Source organism: Coffea arabica, chromosome 4c (assembly GCF_036785885.1).
Source record: "Coffea arabica cultivar ET-39 chromosome 4c, Coffea Arabica ET-39 HiFi, whole genome shotgun sequence".
NCBI lineage: Eukaryota > Viridiplantae > Streptophyta > Magnoliopsida > Gentianales > Rubiaceae > Coffea > Coffea arabica.
Window position 1 is genome coordinate 47,039,125 of NC_092316.1, and position 25,151 is coordinate 47,064,275.

The 25,151-nt window shown below is 34.7% G+C and overlaps 3 protein-coding genes across 7 annotated transcripts; all 3 read right to left on the bottom strand.

Moving 5' to 3' along the window:
* Positions 1-1,278: 1,278 nt before the first annotated feature.
* Positions 1,279-2,490, bottom strand: LOC113738683 (uncharacterized). 2 transcript variants are annotated; one of them, XM_027265924.2, is made up of 3 exons: positions 2,351-2,490; positions 2,079-2,280; positions 1,279-1,619 (listed from the first exon to the last, which is right to left on the bottom strand). In XM_027265924.2, exons 2-3 carry the CDS (start codon positions 2,211-2,213, stop codon positions 1,398-1,400), a joined length of 357 nt encoding a protein of 118 aa, XP_027121725.1. In that variant the 5' UTR covers positions 2,214-2,280; positions 2,351-2,490; the 3' UTR covers positions 1,279-1,397. The 2 variants fall into 2 exon arrangements, with proteins under 2 accessions (XP_027121725.1, XP_027121724.1); XM_027265923.2 differs by having other exon boundaries at positions 2,079-2,403.
* A 12,449-nt stretch (positions 2,491-14,939) lies between these two features.
* On the bottom strand, positions 14,940-18,074 carry LOC113739233 (uncharacterized). 4 transcript variants are annotated; one of them, XR_011812817.1, is made up of 4 exons: positions 17,927-18,064; positions 16,970-17,099; positions 16,454-16,491; positions 14,940-15,649 (listed from the first exon to the last, which is right to left on the bottom strand). XR_011812817.1 is itself a non-coding variant. In XM_027266465.2 (3 exons), the coding sequence occupies exons 2-3, from the start codon at positions 17,093-17,095 to the stop codon at positions 15,077-15,079; spliced, it is 699 nt and encodes a 232-aa protein (XP_027122266.1). In that variant the 5' UTR covers positions 17,096-17,099; positions 17,927-18,074; the 3' UTR covers positions 14,940-15,076. The 4 variants fall into 4 exon arrangements, 3 of the variants coding, with proteins under 3 accessions (XP_027122266.1, XP_071901175.1, XP_071901176.1); XM_027266465.2 differs by lacking the exon at positions 16,454-16,491 and having other exon boundaries at positions 17,927-18,074; XM_072045074.1 differs by lacking the exon at positions 16,454-16,491 and having other exon boundaries at positions 17,976-18,057.
* A 2,193-nt stretch (positions 18,075-20,267) lies between these two features.
* Positions 20,268-24,420, bottom strand: LOC113739457 (probable LRR receptor-like serine/threonine-protein kinase At1g74360). The gene is made up of 2 exons (XM_027266675.2): positions 24,007-24,420; positions 20,268-23,711 (listed from the first exon to the last, which is right to left on the bottom strand). The coding sequence occupies exons 1-2, from the start codon at positions 24,071-24,073 to the stop codon at positions 20,485-20,487; spliced, it is 3,294 nt and encodes a 1,097-aa protein (XP_027122476.1). The 5' UTR covers positions 24,074-24,420; the 3' UTR covers positions 20,268-20,484.
* Positions 24,421-25,151: the final 731 nt, after the last annotated feature.

Below are 25,151 nucleotides of genomic sequence, written 5' to 3' on the forward strand. Positions count from 1 at the left end.
GGCTAAAGACTAATTACTCACATAATCACCATGTGAGTAACTAGTCCTCTTTTACTACAAATTATGGTTACAATAATTTTTTCCCAGTTTTTTTTTATTTCTTTTGAAAAATTAATTATCGGTATGTAATAGCACATGACTGGATTCTGGTACCAATAGGTAAAAATCAGTCAATAGGACTAAATGTACATAGAGATTAAAACATTTTGAACTATATTTACTTTCTTCCAAACTTTAGGGACTAGAAGCGCTTATACCCAAAACTTTTGGTACCAAAATTACAATTCTCTCATTTGTTAATTCTATTGTCGGCCCCACTTTCTAAACTGTGTCCAAATAACAAGAGAGGGAAAGAAAGTGGTGGCATGAAAACATTCGGGAAAAAAAAGAGAAAAGAAGAAGACCGGATCAGAAAGAAGAAAAGGAAAGGGAAAAGAAAGTACATGATAGTTGGGGACTAATTGTCTATGAACATTATATATCAAGTAATGGGGGTTAATTGCAGATAAGAAAATCAAGGGGCAAAACCATTTTAGCCATAAATACAGGTGGTTAAGTTTATATTCCCTCTAACCACTGAGCTTAACTCAGTGGCCACCAGGGAGGGACAGCAAAAAAAATTTAAGGGTAGTGTCATAGCACTCTCTTGGTCTAATTAGGTCTATATATCCACTAGCCTCCAAGACACAAGCCTCCTTAGGCTCCCTCTCTCCTAGATTAGGATAGAGTAGGTATACAATATATCGTTGTTGGGAAAAAAAAAAAGTATATATTCCCTCGAAAACTATCAACAACCATGTCAAAACAATACTGCAAACCAAAACATTGGATCAATTTCAGAAACTTTAAACCCCTAAAATCAAACCTTCAATTACTCTGTAATCATTTGTCTCGTAATTTGTTTTGGCAATTATCAGAACCAACCGGTGTGCCATCTTCCATTACCAGCTAGTTTAATACAAGGTAAATCAGCTGGTACTTTTTTAATAAATAATCCATACTATCTGATCAGAGGAGTAAAAGAACATATATCCCAGTACATGAGAATATTTCGTGATTATTAGTCCACATCCAAGAACTTTATGCATGTCACAATTCCGTTGGCACTAAAACTTTTGATGATTGGGACTCAAACTTTTCTTGCGAATTGATGCATGTTCTTGTGCATTTTTCCTAATGGCAAGCACATATTGTCTATATGGGGAAACATCGAAGTGAATTTCTTAAAAGTATTGAGACAAGAGAGGATTAATTTATTTACCACATGCTATATATATATAAAGAAAATTCACTCTTATTATTAAGTAGGGAAAATTACATGAGGAGGGACAAAATTGTTGCACAAGCAGCAATTTCCAGTAGAAAGGAGTTTAATTTAGTTGCAAGAAGAAGTTTGATTATTCAACAACAGGATATTTTTTGGCATTTTTAACTATCTTGGTTAGAGCTGCTTGGCCAAGGTCCAGTCCACAGACATCAGCTAGCTGAACTAGGTAGAATAATACATCAGACAGTTCCTCCTCCAAATGCTCCTTGTCATCAGGGCTCCAATTTGGCAGTCCTCTTGCAACTTCTCCCTTCCACTGAAATATCTCTGATAGCTCTCCAACCTCTCCAACCTTCAATTCAAACAAGAAAAAACACCAAGCACACAAAAAAAAAAAAAAAAAAAGTTGAAGCGAAAATTAATGTCAAAATTGGTAACAAAAACAATATATAGTAACCATACAAAACTTTCCCTGACTAGTAGACAAATAATAGTATGATTACTATATTAATAACGAAGATGTGATTTCCTTAGTGAAAATGAAGCTCTTTTCATACATAAAAGAGAACAGATAATTATCAACCTCGAAAAAATTATTAGGGTAGGAGGGATGATTATGAGTCTCAAACAATATTTTAGATTGTACTTCACACTCATGTTATGCACCATCTTTCACTATATGCAATGCGTGGATTTTATGGAACCTTTTGGTGTTCTTTTATTTAACTGGTAATACAAGAGTTAGTGCCAACAGAGTAAGAGATTATAAATAGCATTCTTCTGGGACATATTGAATATGCATCAAACTTACCAAGGCTAGAAGTAGGTTTCTTGGACTATGATATTGTTCCCATCCTCTAACTTTAGCAAACTCTGCAAGCCTATCTCTGAGTTCTTGAAGCGAGACATCCTTGGATTTCTTGGAGAATTTCTGGGAGATCTCCATTCCTTCTTCTTCTTCTTCCTCTTATTCTTCTATGCTTGCTGTTGTTTCAGTTTGCTTGCTGCATTCCCTATTTAAAGATCCAAAAAAGTATGTGCATATCTATAATAGGAACAAATAGATATAGACACTAATTATACCTGTGTTGTGTAGTGGAGGGGCCAATACAGTATTCACGTGAGGATTGGCGACGTTGTTTGCGGATTTCCATCCATGACTTGATACCACTTGGACAAAACTTTCTTGAGAAATATATCCTTTACTGAGAATTATAGGCTGCAATTGGTCCTTTCTATTATAGTTTTGGTATCACTTTCAAACTCCCCAAAATTATGCTCCATTCGTTGATGATGGAGTCTCTTGTTTCTTTCTTCGCCTTTAGGCAAATTTGGATATGCCTTCCTTCCTTACCTGTCTGGTGATTATTGTACCAGAGGTGCAATTGGGGGAGACTGTCCCGTGGCCACAACTTGCTCAACATCGGGAATTTACAATTGACAATTGACAATTTTTATTGCACGATATAATATTCGTGTTAACACAATAGATGTAAACGTTAAGCCAATAAATGTAAGCACTAAAATAATAACATGTAAGAAAACAATAAGTTCTGTGATCACGTTTGGATTAGCTGTTTTTTTGGGTGTTTTTGAAATATTTTACTATAACAATATATATGAAAAATTTTTAATATTGATATTTTTTAAAATATTTGATATATTGTATGGATGGAATGTTTTTTGAGTTGTTTTTGTTTATGTATTATTGCAACATTATATTTGAAACAATTGTTTTTTAAAAAATAGACCAATCCAAACGGAGATGATTCACAGTCAATTTCATCTGTCTAATTTCTAATCAACTCGATTTGAGCTATCACTTGTATACTGCAATTGCTAGTCCTCTACCTTGGAATTAATCTTCTTTTTATTTATTTTTTTTTTTTTTTTAGTAATACAGACTCGAGTTACTACTAGAAATTATGTTTTTTTTTTCTATTTGATGAAGGGCCTAATAAATGTTGTCATATTGGATTATTGAATTTCAGTTATCAATAACAAGGAATAATTTTTGTAGTTGACGTGATATATATCTCTATTATTTAAGGTAAAAAACGCAAATTAATGGACCCTTAGGATAACACAACATTCAGAAAAGTCTATTTTTTGGTCATGGAGGCAAAGTCGACAAGGAAACATGATTGCTTTCCAGGGAGTGCTATGAATCCCGGGTTGTGCGGCTCTGATGTGGACGATTGTCGGGCAACCAACGCCTTCCATTTCACATGATCATCTGGTGAAGGGAGGGGAGAGGGTTTGTCAGGATCCAAATGCATGTGAAATTGGATATAGAAAAGTGTCCCTATCAGCTCAATCCCATTGAACTTGATGCGGGATGGAAAATATTCGATCGTAAAGTATTCAAAACTGAAATTTAAATACTAAAGTAGGATGGATTTCAACTTCAGAGCATAAAGTAAGTAGCCAAAAATGAAATTTATAGACAAAAAATTGTGAGGATCCAAATGCATGTGAATGCATGTGAAATTAGATATAGAAAAGTTTCCCTATGAGCTGAATCCCATCGACCTTGACGAGGGAGGGAAATTTTTTGCCTGTAAAGTGTCTAAAATCGAAATTTAAACACTTTAGTAAGATAGATTTTAGTTTTAAGGGGTAAAGTACATGGTCAAAACTAAATCTATAGACTGAAATGAAAGTCCATCTACAATTTATGGATCTAAATTAAAAATTTATCCTATGAAACTATTAGGAAATTGGATTAATTTCTTTTAGTCAAGATTCCTATTTGGTATGGGAAGTAACTAGTTTCCTAATTGGATTTAGTTACTTGAAGTAGTAGTTAAGTAAATCCCTATTTAGCTAGAATTAGATGCTATTTTCTACTCTATATGAGTTTAGGAAATAGTATTGGTTTCCAATTGTTATTTGATTTTTTGGCAGTAATGTTCTCTATAAATAGGTAGATTGGCATCTCTATAAATAGGTAGATTGGCATACTACAGAGACACACAAGGAGACACAAGGGGTATCATTTAGCCTTATACATGGGATGTGAGAGAGGGTTCTTGAGAGATGAGAGATGGTATACAAGGGTTGGGATTGGGTTCAAGTTGTATTCTTGTATAGAGTTTTCCTCTCATAATAAAGAACATGTTTCTCTCCATGGACGTAGACTCAATAGTGGAGTTGAACCACGTTAAATATTATGTGTCGTTTATCTTTCATGATTGTGGCTTATTTGCCATTAAATTGTTGTGCATTTGATATCTCAATATTGTTTATTCCGCGTTTGGATTCTAACAAATGGTATCAGAGTTTGGTTGTGAGACTAGGTTGCTCAAGGTTCATAGTTGGATCCTAGTTAACTATTGAGATCAAATGGATTGGTAGCTGTTACCAATTGAACAATTTAATGAGTGATATCCTTGTTTCAATGGTTTGGCAAAAAGCATTGATGGTGAAGGATGGGAAGTCAAAAAGTACGAAAATACTTGACGGTGAATCTAGGCAGGTGATTCAAGGGTCAAGGAAAAAGTGGAGTCCAATTTTGATTTTGGACGTGAATCGGTGGAGACTTTCTCACACCTCCAACAGTTGATACTTCATTTCGGTGGATCTTAGATTTTGGTTATATTCTTTGGGCGGTGTGGCACATGTTCCAAAGAAACAAAGAAATCTAATTTTCATGCGCCAGAAGACTCTGACAGTTACGAGTTTTTCGTTTTAGGTGGAGTCTTGAAAACCACACATGGCGAGACAGTCCTGAGAATGGGAAGAAGTATAGTGATTTTACCACTTGGTTGCCTCAATGGTTAGGATTAGAGCTCACAGAAGGGGATTTCAGATTGCAAGTGGTGGTGAGAAGAAATATTGTAAAAGGAGATAGTGAATTGAGGCACCTTCTCACTAGTCAACTGGAGGTTGGAGTCAGGGCAACTACACATGTTCGTTTGCCGATTGAATCAATTTGGTGTCAGGATTGTATTGATTCGGGTGTATAGTTTGGTACCATATTATTTGGTAATTAAAGGCAAATGGTTGTTAAAAGAAATTTTTGCCAAGGTGGAGATTTGTTAGGAAATTGACTTAATTTCTTTTAGTCAAGATTCCTATTTGATGTGGGAAGTAACTAGTTTCCTAATTGGATTTAGTTACTTGAAGTAGTAGTCAAGTAACGCCCTATTTAGCTAGAATTAGATGCTATTTTCTACTCTATATGAGTTTAGGAAATAGTATTGGTTTCCAATTGTTATTTGGTTTTTTGGCAGTAATGTTCTCTATAAATAGGTAGATTAGCATACTACCGAGACACACAAGGAGACGCAAGGGGTATCATGTAGCCTTATACATGGGGTGTGAGAGAGGGTTCTTGAGAGATGAGAGATGATATACAAGGGTTGGGTTTGGGTTTAAGTTGTATTCTTGTATAGGGTTTTCCTCTTATAATAAAGAATAGGTTTCTCTCCGTGGACGTAGGCTCAATGGTGGAGTCGAACCACGTTAAATATTGTGTGTTGTTTATCTTTCATGCTTGTGGTTTATTTGCCATTAAATTGTTGTGTATTTGATATCTCAATGTTGTTTATTCCGCGTTTGGATCCTAACAGAAACAATATTCTAGCTAGGGACTTCAAAAAAGAACCGAAAAAGAAGGTAATTGAGAAATCGAATTGGTTCAATTAGAAAAATAGGGTAATGAATCCGTAGTTTTCAAAATGGTTAGAGGTTAGTTGGACCTACTCGACAAATTAGCTTAGGGTATGATTTGCAAATATCAAAAACCGTAGTTATCCGAACTTACCTGCATATGGATAAGGTTGGTTAGGATAACTGTATCCAAAGCTCAGCCTATAATTATTTAGTCATTTACTAATAATTTAAGTTACAGGATCCATGCCATTATACATTTTATTTTTCACAACTTATAAACTTGTATATTTAACCTTATGTTTGATTTATTTGTTCCATTTCCTACATTTATAACTACTAATTTCATTTATTTTACTATTCTATTTTTTGTCTTTCTTCAAAATTTTTTTCCTTTCTCATTAATTCTATCCACTTCATCACTCTACTTATTTTGTTTTTAATTAATAGAGCTTACATGTTAGGTTGCGAAGCAACTTGTCATCCTTAATAAAAAATAAATTAATAGTTTTCAAGAATTAAAAAAATGAAAACAAATGTTTAAAAATATTTTATGCTTTAATTATCTATTGTGTTTTGATTTTCTATTTTGTTGGTGGTTTTTAGAATTGTAGGATTAAACATTCTAATTAATTTAGATAACTATTGTATATTTTTTGTTAATCTGATTATGTTTTTCTTTTTTTTTTCCTCCAAGTACAAGAGGGTTAGGTTTTACCCTATATACTCGAATCTACCTTACAAGTTAACTGATTAGTGGTAAGCCGATTGAATCAGATTAGGGTATAAAATACAATTTTGCTGAACTGCTACTTGTGATTAGGGTCAGCAGAATTGCAAATTGACTAATTACTCGCTCCACGAACACTCCCAATTCTTTCTAGCTACTTTTTCTTGCGATATTTGAGTCATTGCATTAACAAAGGCAAGCTATAATGAATGAAGTGAAACATACCTCATCGTGGGTGGGGTGTTTCATTTGAGTTTGGTAGAACAGTGGCCATAAGCATGTTTGTCTTTTTCCGCTCCAGTTTTGACATGAAATTCTTCATATCTTTTTTGGAGATATGAAACTTGAGCATAACGTTAGGGTCGACTGTGAGCAGTAGTATTTTGTCTTGAATTTGAAGGGGTCCCGCTAACAACTGTTTATATACACATGGAAAATGTTTGTACAGGAAGGAAGCTTTCAACTTTTGTCATGTGTCTTTCTTCATGTCTGTCCCTTCAGTCTTCACAGTCTATTCCACCTTCTTACACGAATTCTACTGGACTCCATTGACAAGTTCATTAGAGAATTTAGCAAGTTCTTACATATTTTTACAATAGAAATGGCTACTAATGGACATATTAGGGATGAGTTCCAACAAAAACAATTGTCATTAAGGGAGGGATGAGTTGGATAGTGCGGAGAAGAGAGTACGTATAAATGTGAGATCTCAAGTTTGAAATCTACCGCCCTCCGGGGCTTGGTCTGGCGGTTGAGATTGCTGAAGATGGAGCCTTAGGCCCCTGGTTCGAACCTTACTGCCACCAAGTTGTGGAGGGTGGGGAATAGTCTGCGGGGTCCACTCCCTGCGGGATACCCCTAAAAAAAAAAAAAAGTTTGAAATCTACCATTTACACTAAAAAAAAAAAAAGAACAAATGCCATTAATAACAGTAGATGTATTAGATTTGCCATTAATAAACGTTCGGTTCTAATCCCATTCATATATAACATGGTGTCGAAATTGAAGGAGGCCAACGTAATTCCATAGACAACAGAAGAAGTGTCTGCATTTACAGTTCAATGCAACCATTCTTCTACCTTATGTTAGTTTACAAAGACATACACTGAAATAGTTGTAATTAAACTTTAGGCATCAAGGAGGAGAAAGGCATAGTGAGTAATGTAGTAACTAGTGACTATGTTGGAGGACCCCTGAAAAAATCATGTAAAAGAAGAAAATATTTTATTCTGATTGATATGTGTTATTACTTGTTTTGTGTTAATTGATTGAGGTTGATATTTTATCATAGTGATTTTTGTATAAAAAATGAATTATTTGAAGTAAGATTCAACAAGTATTAAGCAATAAAATTTCATTAAAATACTTTATATTCATCACAAAAACTGCAACATCAACACTGCATAAGGATGGGATAGGAAACTTATTATCATGCCATTAATCCGCATAGGAGGTGATACACTGGTGATGACAAAATTAGCGATGTATATTATTTTTTCTAAATTTTATTGGGTGTGTGTAGATAAGGCATAACCTAACTTTTAATCATTTTTTTTAACCCTCCCATCCTTCTCCATGCCTTTCATATTCTCAAGTGTTTGGCCCAAAACTCGAATCCTGAGCATGACAGTAGCGACAACTCTAAGAGCCCTGCCCTATCTTTATCTAGCTAGTAAACACACGTAACGTGTTGTTAGTAGTGGGAATGGACAAGTCCAGTTGTGTTTTGTCCAATTCAATTTGCTAGTATTATTTTTAAGAGATTTGGTGTATTCTTTACCTAGTTAGTAAATACTCGTATTATACTCATAAAATACATGTTCGTATGTATGATTTTAAAAAGCTTCCAAATTTTATACATTTCTAAATACTTCAAAAAGTACTTGTGCTTCTCAATAAAGAGTGTAAAATACATGATAAACTTTTGACCTATTATACTTCACCCAATTATACTACAATTTTTGAAAAAAAAATTAAACCTTGAGTAAGGACAATAGCTTGTCTTCCGAGTTATATACAAAATAATAGTGACATATAACATAATTTTGTAAATATATATATATATATATGTGTAAAAGTAATAAGGTGATAAAATTTGGATAAATTTAATGTCTCCTATATAAGATAAGAGTTAAAATTGGTGTAAACGTAGCATAATCTTTGTAAAATAAAGTAATTTTAAACATAATTTTAGTTCTACAACTTTCAAATATATTCATACTATTTATGTAAGAATTTGTACGTGTAATTTTGCTATATTTTTACACCAAACTTATAATAATACTTAAAATTTTTTTTATATAATATACGTACGTACAATATCTTGTATTATACAAGTCTCGTATTTTACTACTAGCTTTGATTCTTTACAAAACTTTATGCATTTTCTACTCAGTTGATCTATTCACTATTGTGCCAAATAAAAAATGAATTGTTAAAAAAAAATATACTACCTGTCACGTCAAAATACTAACCCTCAAGAAAGTTTTGAATACACAACAACAATATTTAGTGCCCGCCCGAAAGGATATGCATAGCTTTGCCGAGAGGATAATATCACGTTCAGACGGCATTGATTGTGCTCAAATATGCACCTATGAACGTTATCCAAACCTCAGCAAGTTTTGGGTTTCAATCTTTTCATTCATCAATCGAGCTGTGATCTGAACTAACTTGCGTGCACCAATAATCTACGCATCCTCTATCGCCCCCGGTAACTTATTTCAGGCCTCTGTTCTGTCCATCACATTAGTTTCTATATGATTCCGAACTAGCTGTTCTGATTGCACTAGCACAAGCAGGAGTCTACTTCTTTGTATGAAGGCGTTCGAACAAAAAGGAACTAAGTTAGCACAAAGATAATAATCGTGCTTCCTGATTCAGTAATTTTCAACCATTTAACGATGACTAGTAATGGGGCAAGTGTTTTGTACGCGAACATGATGATGCTCTTGGATTTTCCATTTTTTTCCTCAAAATTTTGAGGAAGTCAATTGTTTTGAAGGATTAAACGTATTTGAGAAAAAAAAATAATATGATGTCTAATATTTTTATTGTTTTATGATTTTTCTAAATTTGGTGTGCCTTTAACCAATGCAATTGCACGACCAACAAAACATCCTTTGTTCCAAAAGCACTTTTGTTTTATAAGTGTACCAAATGTTCATCTTTTGGAATGATTTGTCATTCTCGTTTACATCATTCTATGAAATTTTTTTATTAGTTTTAGTGAGTTTTTTTTTTGTTTTCTTTTCAAGTCAATGGTGAATAGTAAAATGATCCATAGTGTTGTAGCACTTATAACGCAACTTAAATTATATTCAAATTCCATTGCTCGAACTTGAGTAGTTTAACTTTGCACAGAAATGTTCTGATTTGGTGAAACTTGTTCGTATTTCTCATTGATGACATGATTTATAATTATAGAACTTATATATTTAAAGAATTGTAAACCGTTCAGGGTTATTTATTATATAATATCAAAACTAATGAGGAACTTGGATATATTTTGATTCACCTTTGAAATACTCTTTGAAATTGGATAGTTACATGCCAAATTGCTCTGTTTCTTCAAGTGCATCGTCTCCTTGTTTAGTATTCTTGAATCTAATTCAATGAAGTTAAAGGTCTTCAAACTGCTGAAATTAAATCTACAGGAAATCTAGAAATGAAAGTGAGACATGAAAAATTGGTTTTTACCTAACCCAGAACACGATAACCACAAGATTCGGACTCTTGCGGGCACTGAACACCAGCTCCTAAGAAGGTTTGCTGAGACCAACCGAGTTGCCCATGAGGGGCAAACAATTTGGTGGGAGGCAAGGAATGAACCCCTGACCTCCCACCCCACCAGGAGAGGTGGTGGCCACTGAGCTAGCTTAGTGGTTTCGTTGTTGAATGTTACCGTATTGGTTTTTGAGAATGAACTATTCCTATGACCCTGGTAATGAATGTCCAACCAACCTTAACTTTTCTCTACCCTTTTTTCCTTCCTTTGTGTTCATGTGGTGATTACAGAGATGAATTGTCCTTTCAGTTTGCCAAAATTTGCTTCAGCAATTGTTTGAGCTCGACTTCCTCTGTATTTGCACCCATCTAAGTAGTGTAAATTTGAGTGAAGAAGACAAATTATTTTCTACCGGTGCTCCTAAGTTTTTTCCGTCTGTCAAATGTCAATAAACAACATTTTCCTTAATAATTTCTGCCAAAAATAGAAAGTGGAATGACGGTATCTTTTGATTTTAGGCCTTCAAGTTTGATAGCAAGTAAAGTAAAATGGGAGGAACATATTACTTTGGAATGCAACTGATAAGTGTCTACTGAAACTTTACATGAACATTACTTAACCAATTAAAATTATTTGTTATGTAGATTGCCTGTCAAAACTTTTATGAGAAAAACTGCGAGAAATCTCAAGCATGATACTATAAAAAAAAGAAGTCCTAATATTTTTATGTACCCTTATTTGTTCATCAGCAAGTCATTTTTTTTGTTTTTTGTTCTTAGCAAATGCGTATCCAATACATCAGGAATGCCCAGCACCTACTGAAGGTGGGAAAACCTTGAGTAGCAAAGGGATAGGTCCTATAATTAGAAGAAAACAGAGCTTGCGAAAAACTGATCACTTTTCTGGACCTGTAAATATAGAACAGAAACATCAATCACCAATTGTAAAATTAAGACAATCTCGTCTCAGTGGAGGTTCTACAGGCACATCAGCAGCAGGAGGTATTCCTACTAATGCTGGTGGCCTAAATGTGGTGCGAGAGCCTTCAAAATCCTTCTCAATTCCTATGTAAGTTTATATAATAATCACTGTTCCTTCAGTTTTAGTAAAAATTAAGGCATAATTTCAGAAACCTCCCCTGAGATTTGTCATAATATCACTTAGCTCTCTTGAAGTTTTTAAAATCTCACTTACTTCCCTTGTCAACTTGATAAGAGTAAATATTCCTATCAAAAGTCACAAATTGACAACATTGCCCTTGCTCTTAATAACTATTTAACTACAAAGCCAAAACAAATAAAATTTTAAAAACAAAAAATTTAAATTTAAAAAATAAATTGCTAGCTAATAATGGTCCATATTTCTTTATGTTAGGGTCGTGGTGGAATAGCAAATGATGTAGATAAATTAAATTTAATCAAGGTCAACCACTTATCAGGATTTTGGTGAGTACTTAATACTTTAAAAAATTTCATGCATAGTTAAGTTACAATTAAGGAAGTCAAGATATATTTTGGGGAAATATGTTTTATTTCATGCTGTAGTTTAAATTGTATTGAAAACTAAAATAATCTCTTCTCTTCATGTGTGTGAATTTTCAAGGTGTAAATTTTGCTTTTGTTCCAATATAACTAAAATAAATAGTCTCCGTCAAGAAATTTACATCTTACAAAAAATTTAACCTTATTTTATTTGTTATTGTTGTTATAAATTTCATAAGTAGGATAACATAAGGGTAGTATTGGAACAAAAGTTTTGCCTTTCTTGTATTTCCTCCAAAGGGGTTAAAATGTTGTAAGAAATGTTAATTCAAGGGAGGTAAGCGAGATTTTAAAAACCTCAGGAGAATTGAGTGATATTATGAGAAACCTCGGGGGAGGTTTCTGAAATTATCCCAAAAATTAATATATCTTATTGTGTACCTGTTATATTCTGCCTTTACTCTCTTTCAACTAATGCTCATTTTGTTATCAAAGTTACTGCTCATTTTATTATCAATTTAATGCTAAGCATTCAAGAAAAAGATATCGCGATTTTATTTCTAGAACATCTTCTTTCCTTTGTGTTGTATGAATGGTTTGCTTAATATTATAGGCCACAGGCCCACAGCATTGTCTGCACTCCTATATACCGATTGATGAAACACCATTGACAGAAGCCTGATGCATATTCTTGCTATTTTTGTTCTTATATCTGCATTGTGATTTGATGACTTCACTATTTGCATACATGTAGCTATAAACAAATCTTACTTTCAGCAGGAATTTCGTGCTTTTAATCGAACCAGCACCGGGGCACACTCATGCATAGCATGAAGTTAAAAAAAACTAGTGTTATGTTAAAGTTGCTCACTCACTGTTAATGTATGCATACTCATAGAGTGCTTTTAGGATTTACTGTGAACCTGTATCTAAAGAATAAAAAGACTTGTTCTGCTTTTCAGCAAACTCGGGGGAATGTTTTCATTTTGTAGCTCTTAGCAAAATTGATATTAATTATTGATGAAATGGAATGAATTTGTTGTTCTTTTTTTGGTTTAATTCACCACAACTCAAGGAAATGTTCATTTTGTGACTGTTGGTATAATTCATATTAATTATTAAGAAAATGCAATGTAATTTGCCCATTTATTGGCAAGGAGGGTAATATTGGCATTATAAAAACTAAGATCATCTTCTGCTCTTAACCATTAAGACTCAACATACTTTTTATAGGGTAACTAGTAATACTACTCGTGCAAAGTGATTATATTTTTTATTTTTTATATTGTTTTTGTTCTAAAGTGTTTTATAACATGTTGATTATTAAAGCTATAATATTTTTTCTTTCTACTAATCATAGAGTATACGTCATCTTATATATAAAGAAAGATGTAGTATTCTTGTCAACATATACGAAGCAAAATTTGTTAAGTTGCAATTTCTAAATTCAACTTTCAAGGACGATAATCAAAGGTGTAACTATTTTTGGCTAAAGATCGCATGTCTCGTGGTCCAAAATATAAAACAAAATTTCTTGAGTTACAATTTATAAATCTAACCTTCAGGAATGGTACCAAGATGATTAACTTTTGGTTAGATGTTATCTTGCTTTTCTTCTTTGCAAATTTATACACTAATAAAGGGTACGCCACTTTTTTGCCTTTTTTTTTTTTGTTAATTAATTGTACTCTTCGCATCCAAAATATTCACAACTTATGATTGTACTATATTGGTTCTTTCTTGATTTGGCTATATGAGGGCACTGTTATGCGGGATAGCAATATTGCATGCATGATGATGAAATCAGAGAAAAAGATAACATTGAGACGATAAAACCAATGTTATATGAGGATAACGGTCATATGAGTAAGTGTATAGTTTGCTGCTACATTAGAACAATGGAGAAAATAATATGGGGTATTTTAAAGTGAGGAAAAGTAAATGATAAGCACATTATAAATTTAGAGAGAACCACAGTTAGCAAAATTTGTATCATAAGCATATGGGGTTATTGTCATATAGTTTACACCACTCTTCATATGCTCACATTCACCAAAGTTTCTAGTTATGATTTTGGCCCATTATTTTTTAATGCATTTTGATCTAGCAATTCTTCATCTAAATGACTTCTTAAAGGTTTCTTAGTTTACCAAGATCAACACTGTGGATATTTCTAAGATGCTAAATTAACCACAAATTGACACCACTAAATTTTACACATAAGATAGTTTACATACTTAAAAATTAGAGTATGCTTTATTCTAACCTTTTTTTCCCTTCTTCTTTTCCTTGTCCATTGGAAATGGCTACTATACTGCTCGTAGGATGGACTTGATCTAATCTCACCAAACAAATTAAACACAAGCAACTGTGCCTCTATATTAAGGGCACTTAAACGTTGTTTTTGGTGTCATTTAAGTTGTCCTTTTCATTTTTTTGATTAATTTGTTTGTTCACTTTATGTCATTTGATTGATTATTGGTTTTCAATTTTAGGGAGATTTTCTTTTGGGTTTGTTTGCTTGCTGTTAATGATGCATTTTAATTCTTTCATTGTGTCATTTCAGTTATAGATAACTTTTGTAACGGTCAATTAACATGATTGGTTTAATTCATTTATCATTATTAAAATGCATTACAATTATTCTATGGGGGGTAGTTTAGGTACTATAAAAAGTAAGACATAATTTTGCTTACATTGCTTACACTCCTAGACTCACGGTACTTTTATAGGGATTATAGATAGATTATAGATTATAGATATAGATATAGATAGATAGATAGAGGTAGATAGATAGACAGATTAGCTAATGATATACTAATCTTGGGATAAATAGACATACATGCTGGTGCCTGTGTTGAAAGATTGTTGATGAATGGCACACAGAGATGAGAAATGTGGAGTTTAATGATTAGTGACTTTGTTAAAAAGATGAGAAAATTTGATAATAGAGGTCATTTCCAAGGAATAACTTGGTTGAATCCATCCATTAGTCCATTATAATCTGCATGGCTACCACAGTTTCTCAAGCAAAAGAGTAAGAATCATCATCTTGGTTGTCGTTAGGATTTATGCAGAAAGATCATCAGATGTCATATTAATACGGTAGAGAGTTAAGATGAATCTTAAATGATCAGAAATTATCCATAAAACGTAGTCAATCTTAAAATACAACTGATAAATCTCTTAGGTCTAAATAAGTTTCGTAATTCACAAATTTGGAGAACCTGATAAGTCCTAAGCAGTATTGCTTCATTTTAAATGGCCTTCTTTTCTTCCTCCAAAGCATATTTGCGAGCAACATGGTTTTTTCCCTTCAGGTGCAACTGAAATGTCTCTTCATTGTTGCAAGGAACTTGACACATTTCACACCAGAATTGTTGGGAAATTTCCCCCTTCCTCCCAAGTTCATTCATCCTCAATTTCGCCTTGTGCTTTTGGCCATTCAACTGCAATTGCAAACTAGTTTTATCCATGCATACAATCTGGCACAGATTGCATCTTGGTTGCTGATTTTTACTTGGTCCAACAGCTGCATTCTTATTCAGTTTTGGGGAATGCATCATAGCCCTGTGCTTCTCACCTCTGATGTGTTGTTTGTAATTGGAAGGACTTGAGCAGCTCACTTTGCAGATTTTACAGAATATGTCGGACCTGTTACTGATATTGCATTGCTGATCTGCTTTCCCATGTCCAGGTCCTGGACTTAGAGTTGGAGATTTGCCCCGGTATGATGACTGATTTCTAGAGGCTGAAGTTGAGATTGAACTCTGCCCTACATTTTGCATTGGACTTGGATATGGACTAGTAAATGTAGTTGAACATGGTACCTGAAGTAAAGAACAAGATATTCAACATTTACCATTAAAAAGAGTTAGATACACAAGCAGAAGAGGAAACAGGCATAACTTGTGTCGTGAATTAGTAAGAAACTGGCCCAGAAAGCATGATTTCAATATATCTGAGGATCCAACTGAAGAACAAATTGGACAAAAAATTTGGATACATGACTAACCTATTCTTTTACAGTTGCTTAATCTCTAAAACATTAATCAAGTAAGGGCTCAAAAGTTTGTGCAGGAAAAGGAAAGAGCAGAGATGGAACAGAAAAAACCTACTCTTGTATCAGCTCTACTAATTAGATACATTGTCATATATGCATTTTCAGTTTGCTGTTAAACATATTGGTTATATCTATAGCTTTTAATGTTCAACGGCAAGAGATAATTTAAAGCAATTCTCTTGAAATCTCCTTATGTACGACATAAGAAGTGAAAGATCTTTAAGGCATAACAGCATTGTTTTTAGGGCAGTGCAATGTTGCTTCTAGTGACTGCAAGTTGTGAAGATCGCTCATTTACACATCAGTGACTGAGTGTCATAGGACATGAATGCTATACCAGAGTTCATTTAGTTCAGGGTATTACATAACCAGAGGCCAAATGCCAACTGATTTGATCTGAAAACTACAGAAAATGTAGGAGAGAAAACTACCAAAAGCAGTTGCAAAAGTTGTTTAGCACCAATTTAGAACATCATAAACAGTGGATTCGAAATTTGGCAGGAGATTTTTCTCAGAAAATATTCATTGCAAAAGTTTGATATTGATGGAGCTATGCTTAATTTATGTTTACCCTTTTCTTGAGGAAGTTGAAACGCAAAGCAACCATGCCTGAAAAGAGAAAATGGAAGAATGAGTTTTGAGAAAACGACCCCCTTGTCCCTTTTCCCACTCATTGGAGCCATCTAAAGCCTGATGCTTGATCACCAGAAACGAAGTTATACTGCCTAAATCAAAATTCTCTGTTTTCTGACTGGCAGTTATTGCGTATGGAGCTCAGACTCCCTTATATAAGTGACAAATAAGGGTTGAATATCTGGTTAAATTCATGGATAATTCAGCTTATAATTGTTTCAAGTTTTCCCCAGAAAAGTACCCAGTTTAGTTAGTTGAAATGTGAATGGTGCTAAAATGACTAGCATTCAGACCTTCATAATTTCATTGAGCTACTAGCATTGTGGTCAATTCAAACTATGATGCATTCTACTGTTAAAACTCCCAGTAAATCTGAATCAAACAAGAATCAGAACTACAAGAGACAGCTAAAGTAGAAACAGCATGAGATAAGATAAACTTTGGGCAATCTCACCTTCAAAGGCAGCAGTTCTTCTTTTTCTTTCCCGGACAAGAAGCTAGCAATCTTTTCTCTGTACGCTAATTCCCTCTGAATTGCAAGCTCCACAGACATAATGTTCTCCTTCCTCTCTTCAGCCATTTCTCTTTAACATACATACATGCAAGAATTCAAAATATACACCTTCAGTACTCGATCAAATATTTCAATACCCTTTACCAAATATCAAGTGGTGGCTTGATCAAGAGTATGCTTATTCTGAAACCAATTATAACATTTCTGCTAGTTTTATACATTTTTCTACTAAAAGTCGAGAACTTTTTCTTTTCTTTTGATTTCATTAAGCAAAAGAATAACTGATGATACAGAACAAATTTGCACAAGTTTCATTTTCACATCTCTGCATTTGCATGGACAGGTTAACTATCTTAGTGGATACAAAACTGGACACTATATGCAGTCTATTATGCAATATGTTAGTCAATGAAATATCATAGCTCAGGTAAGGTAGCTGCAATGACCAAAGGTTAAAGATCTCACTTCAGAATGTTAAGATTCAACAAGACCATGAAGTCAATCAAATAATGGACATTATATATTATCTTTTGCAACATGACATTATATATCATCTTCATAATGAGAACTTGGCAGAAGGAAAAGGTATAGCAAAATCATCCCATCAGCTATTAGCTCCGGAGATCAACACTGAATGATATTTGACAGAGGAAGAAAGAAATCAAAACCATAGTGATTAAGCCCTAAGTAAGGATAATAACAAGAAGAATTGGTTATTCAGACACTGCAGCTGAGAAAAGAAATTTTTTGAACTTTCCCGGCTTAATATATGTGCTAATAATGAGAAGTTGGAATGAGGAAATGAGAAAAAAAATAAAAGCAGTACATGATCAGCTACTAGTTGTGGACTGTGTCATATTCAACATAGAAAAAAAAAATAACTGAAACTATAACTACCATGTAAAAAATTTGCAATTTGCAGTTCAAAGATGAATCTGAAATATACATCAGTGGGAATGGGGCTGTGAAGTTCTTTGATTTTTCACCCTCACAATGTGATAATGTGTGACAACATGTGCCTGTGTTGCACAAATGTTCACTTGTTCAGTATTCTTTCTTGCTTCATTTTTTCTTTTATTGTTTTCTCTTTTTCTTGTCAAATCAGGACCTGTTCTTTTGATAATGGCAAGAACTTGCGTGGGATCTCTACAATTGTCAAAAATGATTATTATGACAAAATGTACTGTTTCATGCACGGATTATGCACCAAGAAGTTACTGTTGTACAAATTGATGAACAAAATGTACATTTGATACGACTACATGTTACGATAGATATCAATGTGGGAGAATGTATATAAGGAATGATTTGGGCCGCACATTTTTTCTCAAAAAGGTTTGCGGCTCAATGTTTTGAAATTATCCTGTGCTTGCCCCTTTTTGGCAGTGGGCAGAAATTATTCCCCAAGGTATCATTAGATGGTTCCTAAAATAATTGGAAAAGAGCTTGTTTTTTCATAGATAAAGATTGAGTGGGAAAATTCTTTTTAAATCCTTGTTTTTTGGTAAATAAGAGTGCTGTTTTCTTATGAAAAATTTAAGCACTGAAATGAGTGACAATTCTTCCTTTTTTTTTTTATTTATTTGAAGAAAAGGATAAGATTGATTGGAAATAGTTTTTATTTTCAAGATTTTTCTTACATAAGACTGCCTGTTAAGAGTACTGAATTGAGAGAAAATAGTTCCCCCACCCCCCACTTTCTTACTCCTAGGAAGAGTGCAAAAAAGTTCTGATTCAATATCCCAGTTTGTATTTTTGTTGCACCAAAAGCTACAGATGTTCTCTCTCTCTCTCTCTGCTTATATAAGTGTAACTGAAGATAAATTTATGTGGTTATTTAAAGGAAATTAATTTATATCCTCATACAGTTGGAAGTTGTATTTGTCTCATTTTTCTGCTTTTGTTTAAGAACAATATGCTATTTCGAATTTTGTCTCATTTTTTTACTCAATTAAAGTGAGTTGGACTCAAATTACACTAAATCCAACGGGATATTACACCCTCAAGTTACATTCACTGTAATGGAGAAACAAGTATTTTTGACAAAATAATAACTATTATCATCATTGAGGGATACAAATTGAGGGTATGTTCCATAAAAGATTATAGAATTTTCCTAAAACTAGTATGACACTATTGAAAAACACGTTTACAGAAAAAGTAGAATGTTTTTGATCAAAAATCCCTTTCCAAACAAGAAACTAGTCTCAACAACCCCGATTCCATTTTTCCACTAAATCATTGCCACATTTTCCACTAACAATGCCACATTGACTTCTTGGACATTATAAAATGGAAGAACAACTTTGGATTCTCAAGTAATGCAATGATTGCAGTCCCAAATTTCCAATGACATTCATAGATTATCAATCAATTCAAACGATTTGAGATTTTGGCCAAACCAGTCAATTCAAAGGATTCTTCAAATTAAAAATGTGCTAAATGAGATGATCATTGTAGCCTATTTTAGTTGTCAACTCTTCCTGAGCGGCCCTCTAACTTCTTGAATTAGGTGGATATGCAATTTCTTTCAAATGGTTGGTCAATCTTTTCTGCTGCATTTGCTTCAGCATTACTCTTTAGCTATCTATGGAGACACTGTTGAAAACTTCTTAATACATCAATTGCACTGCACAAGTCTTGCTGTTCAATGCAGCAGCACTAGCATCCTCCTATCAATACCAAAATTACCATTTGCATTGTAGAAGATCCAGATTAGATACATTCTCTTGTTGAGAGATCAAATTCATTATTCCACCTCCCTTTTTCTCCCAAAGATCCAAAACAGATGAACAAACGAAGTCGAAGGTAAAACCGTGAGAAAGGTATGCTGTAACAAGGTGACTGTAATCAGTTCAAGGAAGCACTAAAAATCAGATATGTAAATGGTTAGAATTTTGTTTAAGTCCCATATTTGGAAACAGTTCCTGAAGGATGGATTTGGCTCTCGATTTTAAGAAGCAGGATTGTCAAATCTATCGTTCTGCATAGTAGAATATACTAGGCCATCTGTAAATTGGTAATATCTTGTAATAATGAAATCTCTGATTTCTTGGCTGGAAAATTCTGATTACAAAGATCAGTTTTTTTTTTTTTTTTTCTTGAGTTGTCACTGGAGTCGTGAGTGAGTTGAACGTTTCTTTATTGGATATTAGTAAATCGTTACCGATTTTCTAATGGAATAAAATACTGCTTTTCAAATTTCAACATTGCCTTGATGATCTGGTGGAAAACTGTCTTAAATGGCAACCAAGAATGTTTCTTTAGTCATTAGACTCTATATACATTGCAGACAAAATTGTAAATCCTATAACAATAATGAATGTGAAGTATTTGTTTACATGAACAATTATAACATGGACACCCATACCTGGTACGTATATGTTTGTCAACTAAACTATGTTCAGGCTTGAAGTATGAACACTTGAGACAGTTCAAATAATCCAATATCTTGCTCATCCTGATGAAGAAGAAGATCCATAACTTTGATGCCTTCTGCTTCCTCTACCTGAAATCTGAAGCAGCATAGCTAGCACCTCTTTCATGTTAGGTCTGGCTTGTGGTGTCTCTGTTGTGCATCTTATTCCAATTCTTAGTAATTCACACATCTCCTCTGCTCCCTTTTCCAGCCCAGATACCAAAAGGGATACTGGAATCAGGCTTCTAGTAAATCCTTGACGTCCATCTCCCATTACCCTTCTTGCCCATTCAAGAAGACATTCTTCTCCTCCGTCAACAGCACGTCGCCCCGTTGCTAGCTCCATAACAAGCACCCCATAGCTGTAGACATCACCCTTTGTCGTGGCGTGCCATATCTGGCCATACTCTGGTGCAACATAGCCAATTGTACCAGCCACCATTGTGCTGACATGACTTCCTCCATTAATAACTCTAGCAAGACCAAAATCTGTAACTCGTGCCTTCCCATTCTTATCAAGAAGCACATTGCTAGCCTTGACATCTCTGTGCACGATACAAGGATAGCACTCATGGTGTAAATATACTAAAGCATGCGCTACATCAACTGCTACCTCAATGCGCCTTTTCCATGTAAATCTTGTTCGATCAATGATAAGGTCCTCTAAAGTGCCACCTTCCATGTATTCATAGACCAGCAATTTTTCTGATCCATCAAGACACCACCCATAAAGTTTTACCAGGTTAGGATGTGGCCAACCAAAACCATTTCCACTCAATGCCTCCATTTCAGCCTGGAACTCTCTTTCTCCCTCCACACCCTCTCTCTGTAGCTTCTTTATTGCCACTTCTGTGCCGTTAGGCAAGACCCCACGATAAACTATTCCAGATCCTCCTCTTCCAATGATCCTATCATTTGAGAAGTTACTAGTAGCTTGGAGAATATCAGCATGAGTAAAGGCTGTTTTGTCTAAGCGGATTACCATTACTCTATCTGACAACCATGGGGAAGATGAACTTGAAGTTGACACAAGTTCGTGCATTCCCTTTGATTCCTCCAAGAGATATCCTGGTAAGTCCGTTGGACTTTTTATCATGAGGCAAACAATGAGAGTCATGACTCCACAGAGTAAGAAAGCCAGTAGCAGTGCTAAGAATGCCAAAAATGCACCCAACTTTTTAGGCTTTTTGGCACTTTCACTTTTGGTTCCCTGTCCACCACCAGTAGAATTATCAATGAAAGGTGGAAGGCGTAAGTGTGGGTCACCAAGGAATGACCATTTCTCAAATGTTGCCAGCTGTCCCGTTTCAGGTATTACACCAGCGATGTATGGATTGTAAGAGATATTAAACTTGCTCAAGTCACTCAGTTTGTTAAAACTAGCAGGAAAGGTGCCAGAGAAGTTGTTGTATGACAAGTCAAGGTTTTGCATGCACTTGATATTTCCAATTTCTGTTGGAATATCTCCTGAAAAATTGTTCCTTGTAATGTTGAGAACTACTAGTCCCATGAGTGCAATCTCTGAAGGAAGTTTACCATAGAATTGATTGAATCCCAAATGCAGCATGCTGAAGTTACGCATATTGCCTATATCAGGAGGGACCTCACCAGATAATTGATTACTGGCTAGTTGAAGATAGCCTGAGATGTCTGATGTTCGAACATTAGAACCAGGTACACACACTTGAAATAGGCCATAGCCTGTGTGCAGCTTATCCCACAGATTCCTACAATTCTTCCTATTCAGGAGATTAAAGACAAAGCTAAATGGTGCATAATCAGCTGGTATCCACCTTCTCATTGGCAAGCACTCCCCTAAGCCAGCAGTGATCTTAGTATTTTGTCTGTTAAATAAGAATGTTGGCATTGGATTTGCACCAATGGTTGTCAATTGGGGAGGAATTGTGCCTGAGAGTTGATTGTTTGCTAGGTTCAACCATAATAAGCTGCTGCAGTTCCCCAACTCTGGAGGAATTTCACCTGACAATTGGTTGTCTGCAAGCGTCAACCACAGTAATGAGCTCAACTTTCCCAAGCTTGAAGGAATGGACCCATTCAACATGTTGAAGGACAGGTCAAGGAATTGAATTGCTTGGAAATTTCCATATTCTGAAGGTATTTGACCTGTAAATTGGTTGTAGGCAAGAATCAAATATCGTAAGCTCATTATCTGAGAAACTTCAATAGGCAATGAACCAGACAAACTGTTGTAGCTCAAGTCCAACCGATAAATGTTGGACAAACCAAGAATTCCTGACGTGTATAAACCTCCTGTATATGAATTTCCATGTAAGACAAGGAATCTGACCTGCTTGAATTCCCCAAATATGTCTTGTATATCTCCTCCAAAGCCGTTTCCACTCAGGTCTAGAAAGGTTAAGTTGCTCAGGCCTACTAGAGACTCTGGAATATCCTTTGAAAAATTATTGCTTCCCATGTGAAGTTCTTGGAGGCCTGAAATCGAACCAATCTCTGTAGCAATAAGTCCACTGAATTTGTTCTCATTTAAATTCAATATCACCAAATCTTTACAATTTGAAATCTCCTTTGGAAATAACCCAACGAACTGATTGTGAAAGAGGTCCAAAATCTGCAAACTGCAATTCCCTGTGAGAAATGATGAAGGGACGGTGCCTGTGAATTTGTTCTCATATAAGGTTAACTCTTTTAGCCTATCAAATCCAGACCATAAGCTTCCAGTCAAATTATTCGTGCTCAAATCAAGATACTTCAGATTCGAGCATCCAACAAACATATTCCCAACATCGCCAGTAAATGCATTTGCAGAAACATTTGCAACAACTAAGCTGGTGCAATTTTCAGGAAAAGCTGACCTGATATCGCCATCAATTCTGTTGACGGCCAGATCAAGAACTTGCAGGCTCTTGAGAAGTGTCAGGTTAATCTCACCATCAAAGAGATTGTGTGACAAATTCAGGGACTTCAGGTTCTGACAGCGGCCTAAGTCATCCGGAATGGCCCCACCAATGGTGTTCATAGAGAGATCCAGGTAGCTTAGCTGTGTCAACTCTGAAAAGTTTCCAAAAAGTCCTCCAGCTATGTTGTTGCCGGACAAGTTGATTCCGATCACACGGTTTCCATGGCTATCACATGAAATTCCAGGCCAAGTGCAGGGAGAAGTGCCTGCACTATTCCACAGATTGTAGCTTCCTCTGTTAACAGGATTTTTGTCTTCAAGAAATGACTTCAGGTTGAGTAAAACTTGCTTGTCTGTATCTAGAGAATCCGAAGCAACAAGCTTTCCTGTATTTCAGGGGATATTCAACATTAGTACTGCAATAAATTCATGTCCAGTAAAAAAACAATAAGAATCTAATTACTTCATCAAGTCAACTCATAGTCATCCTTGGAAAACTCAAACAGTTGCCACAAATACCAACAAACTCTTAATTTATCCAAGAAAAGAGAAAAGGGTCGAAAGATTTGGAATATCCACACAGACTCTTACACATCACGATTGGCGATATGCTGATATTACTACTTCTGCAGAAAACAACGGAAAGGTTCTGATCATAGCCATGAAAAAACTTACTATTACCTGTAATCAAGACCAAGAAACTGAGCAATGCTACATAAAACAGATGATCACTTTCGTCTTCAGACATGATCAATGCGAATTTTCCCTTCTTTTCTCCTTCTTCTTCTTCTGCTTATTCTTCTTGTTTCTGGTCTATGTTAGATGAATTTTCAGGACCATGTTGAGAAAAATGATGGGACAAAAAGGAACATTGTGGCTTCACAGAGTTGAGAAAAGGAAAAGCAAAATATTTTAGTACAACTCAGAAGCTATTGAATAAACATGAAATGAAAGCTAGCAAGGTGTTGAAACTAGGAGCGCCTGCAGATAGAAAATTGGATTGGACCGTACCAAACGCAGAAGAAATGCACGTACGCTACAGTTTAATACTACCAACATTTGTTTATCAATTCTTTCTTCTTCTCCTTTCAATTGTTTACTCTGGGCAATTAACTTGCTTAATTTTATACTCTACTTGGTTGTTTCGCATATACATGTCTTGTTGCTCTAGTATTTGTCCTGTGCCTTGAAAAATTTATTCTCCCCACGGGCCATGACCACCCCATAAGAAAGAAACAAAATGGTTTCTTTCTTTTTTTTTTGAAGGGGTAGTTTGGTGTTTTTCCTTCAGAAGTTGGAATTTGGAAGCCACACGAGTGATTGGAGCTGCCCAAAGTTGACCAAATTTGTTTGCACCTTACCGGCTTCGGTTGAAGTCAGAGGATCTGTCTCCAGAGTCTCCACCTTTTGTTTTGGTTTGGTGAAGTGTAATTTTGGAGATTGAAATTGCTTGCCAGTGGTCGTTTCCAATATTGTAAAAAAGTAGAGGGAATAAAAGAAGAAAAAAAAGAAAAAAGAAAGAAAGGATCCAAAGTTTTTTGTACTTTTTTTCCTATTCTTTTCTTTCTTCCAAGTCACTCCAGTCTTTTCTTTCTTGCTGTTACAAGCCTTTCCCTTTCAATACCCCAAAAAAAAAAAATCAAAAATTCAAAATAGAAAAGTCACAAGTACAAAAATTAAAGAGATAGGAGAAACCCAAAATTTTTTTTTTAAAAAAAAAAGAGAAAAAGGATCCCAGATATGTCTTTTGGAAACATACTTGAGCATTAAGTACTACTCCACCAAGATATGGTAGACATAAGTTTCATGTTTAAGAGGCTAAGGAA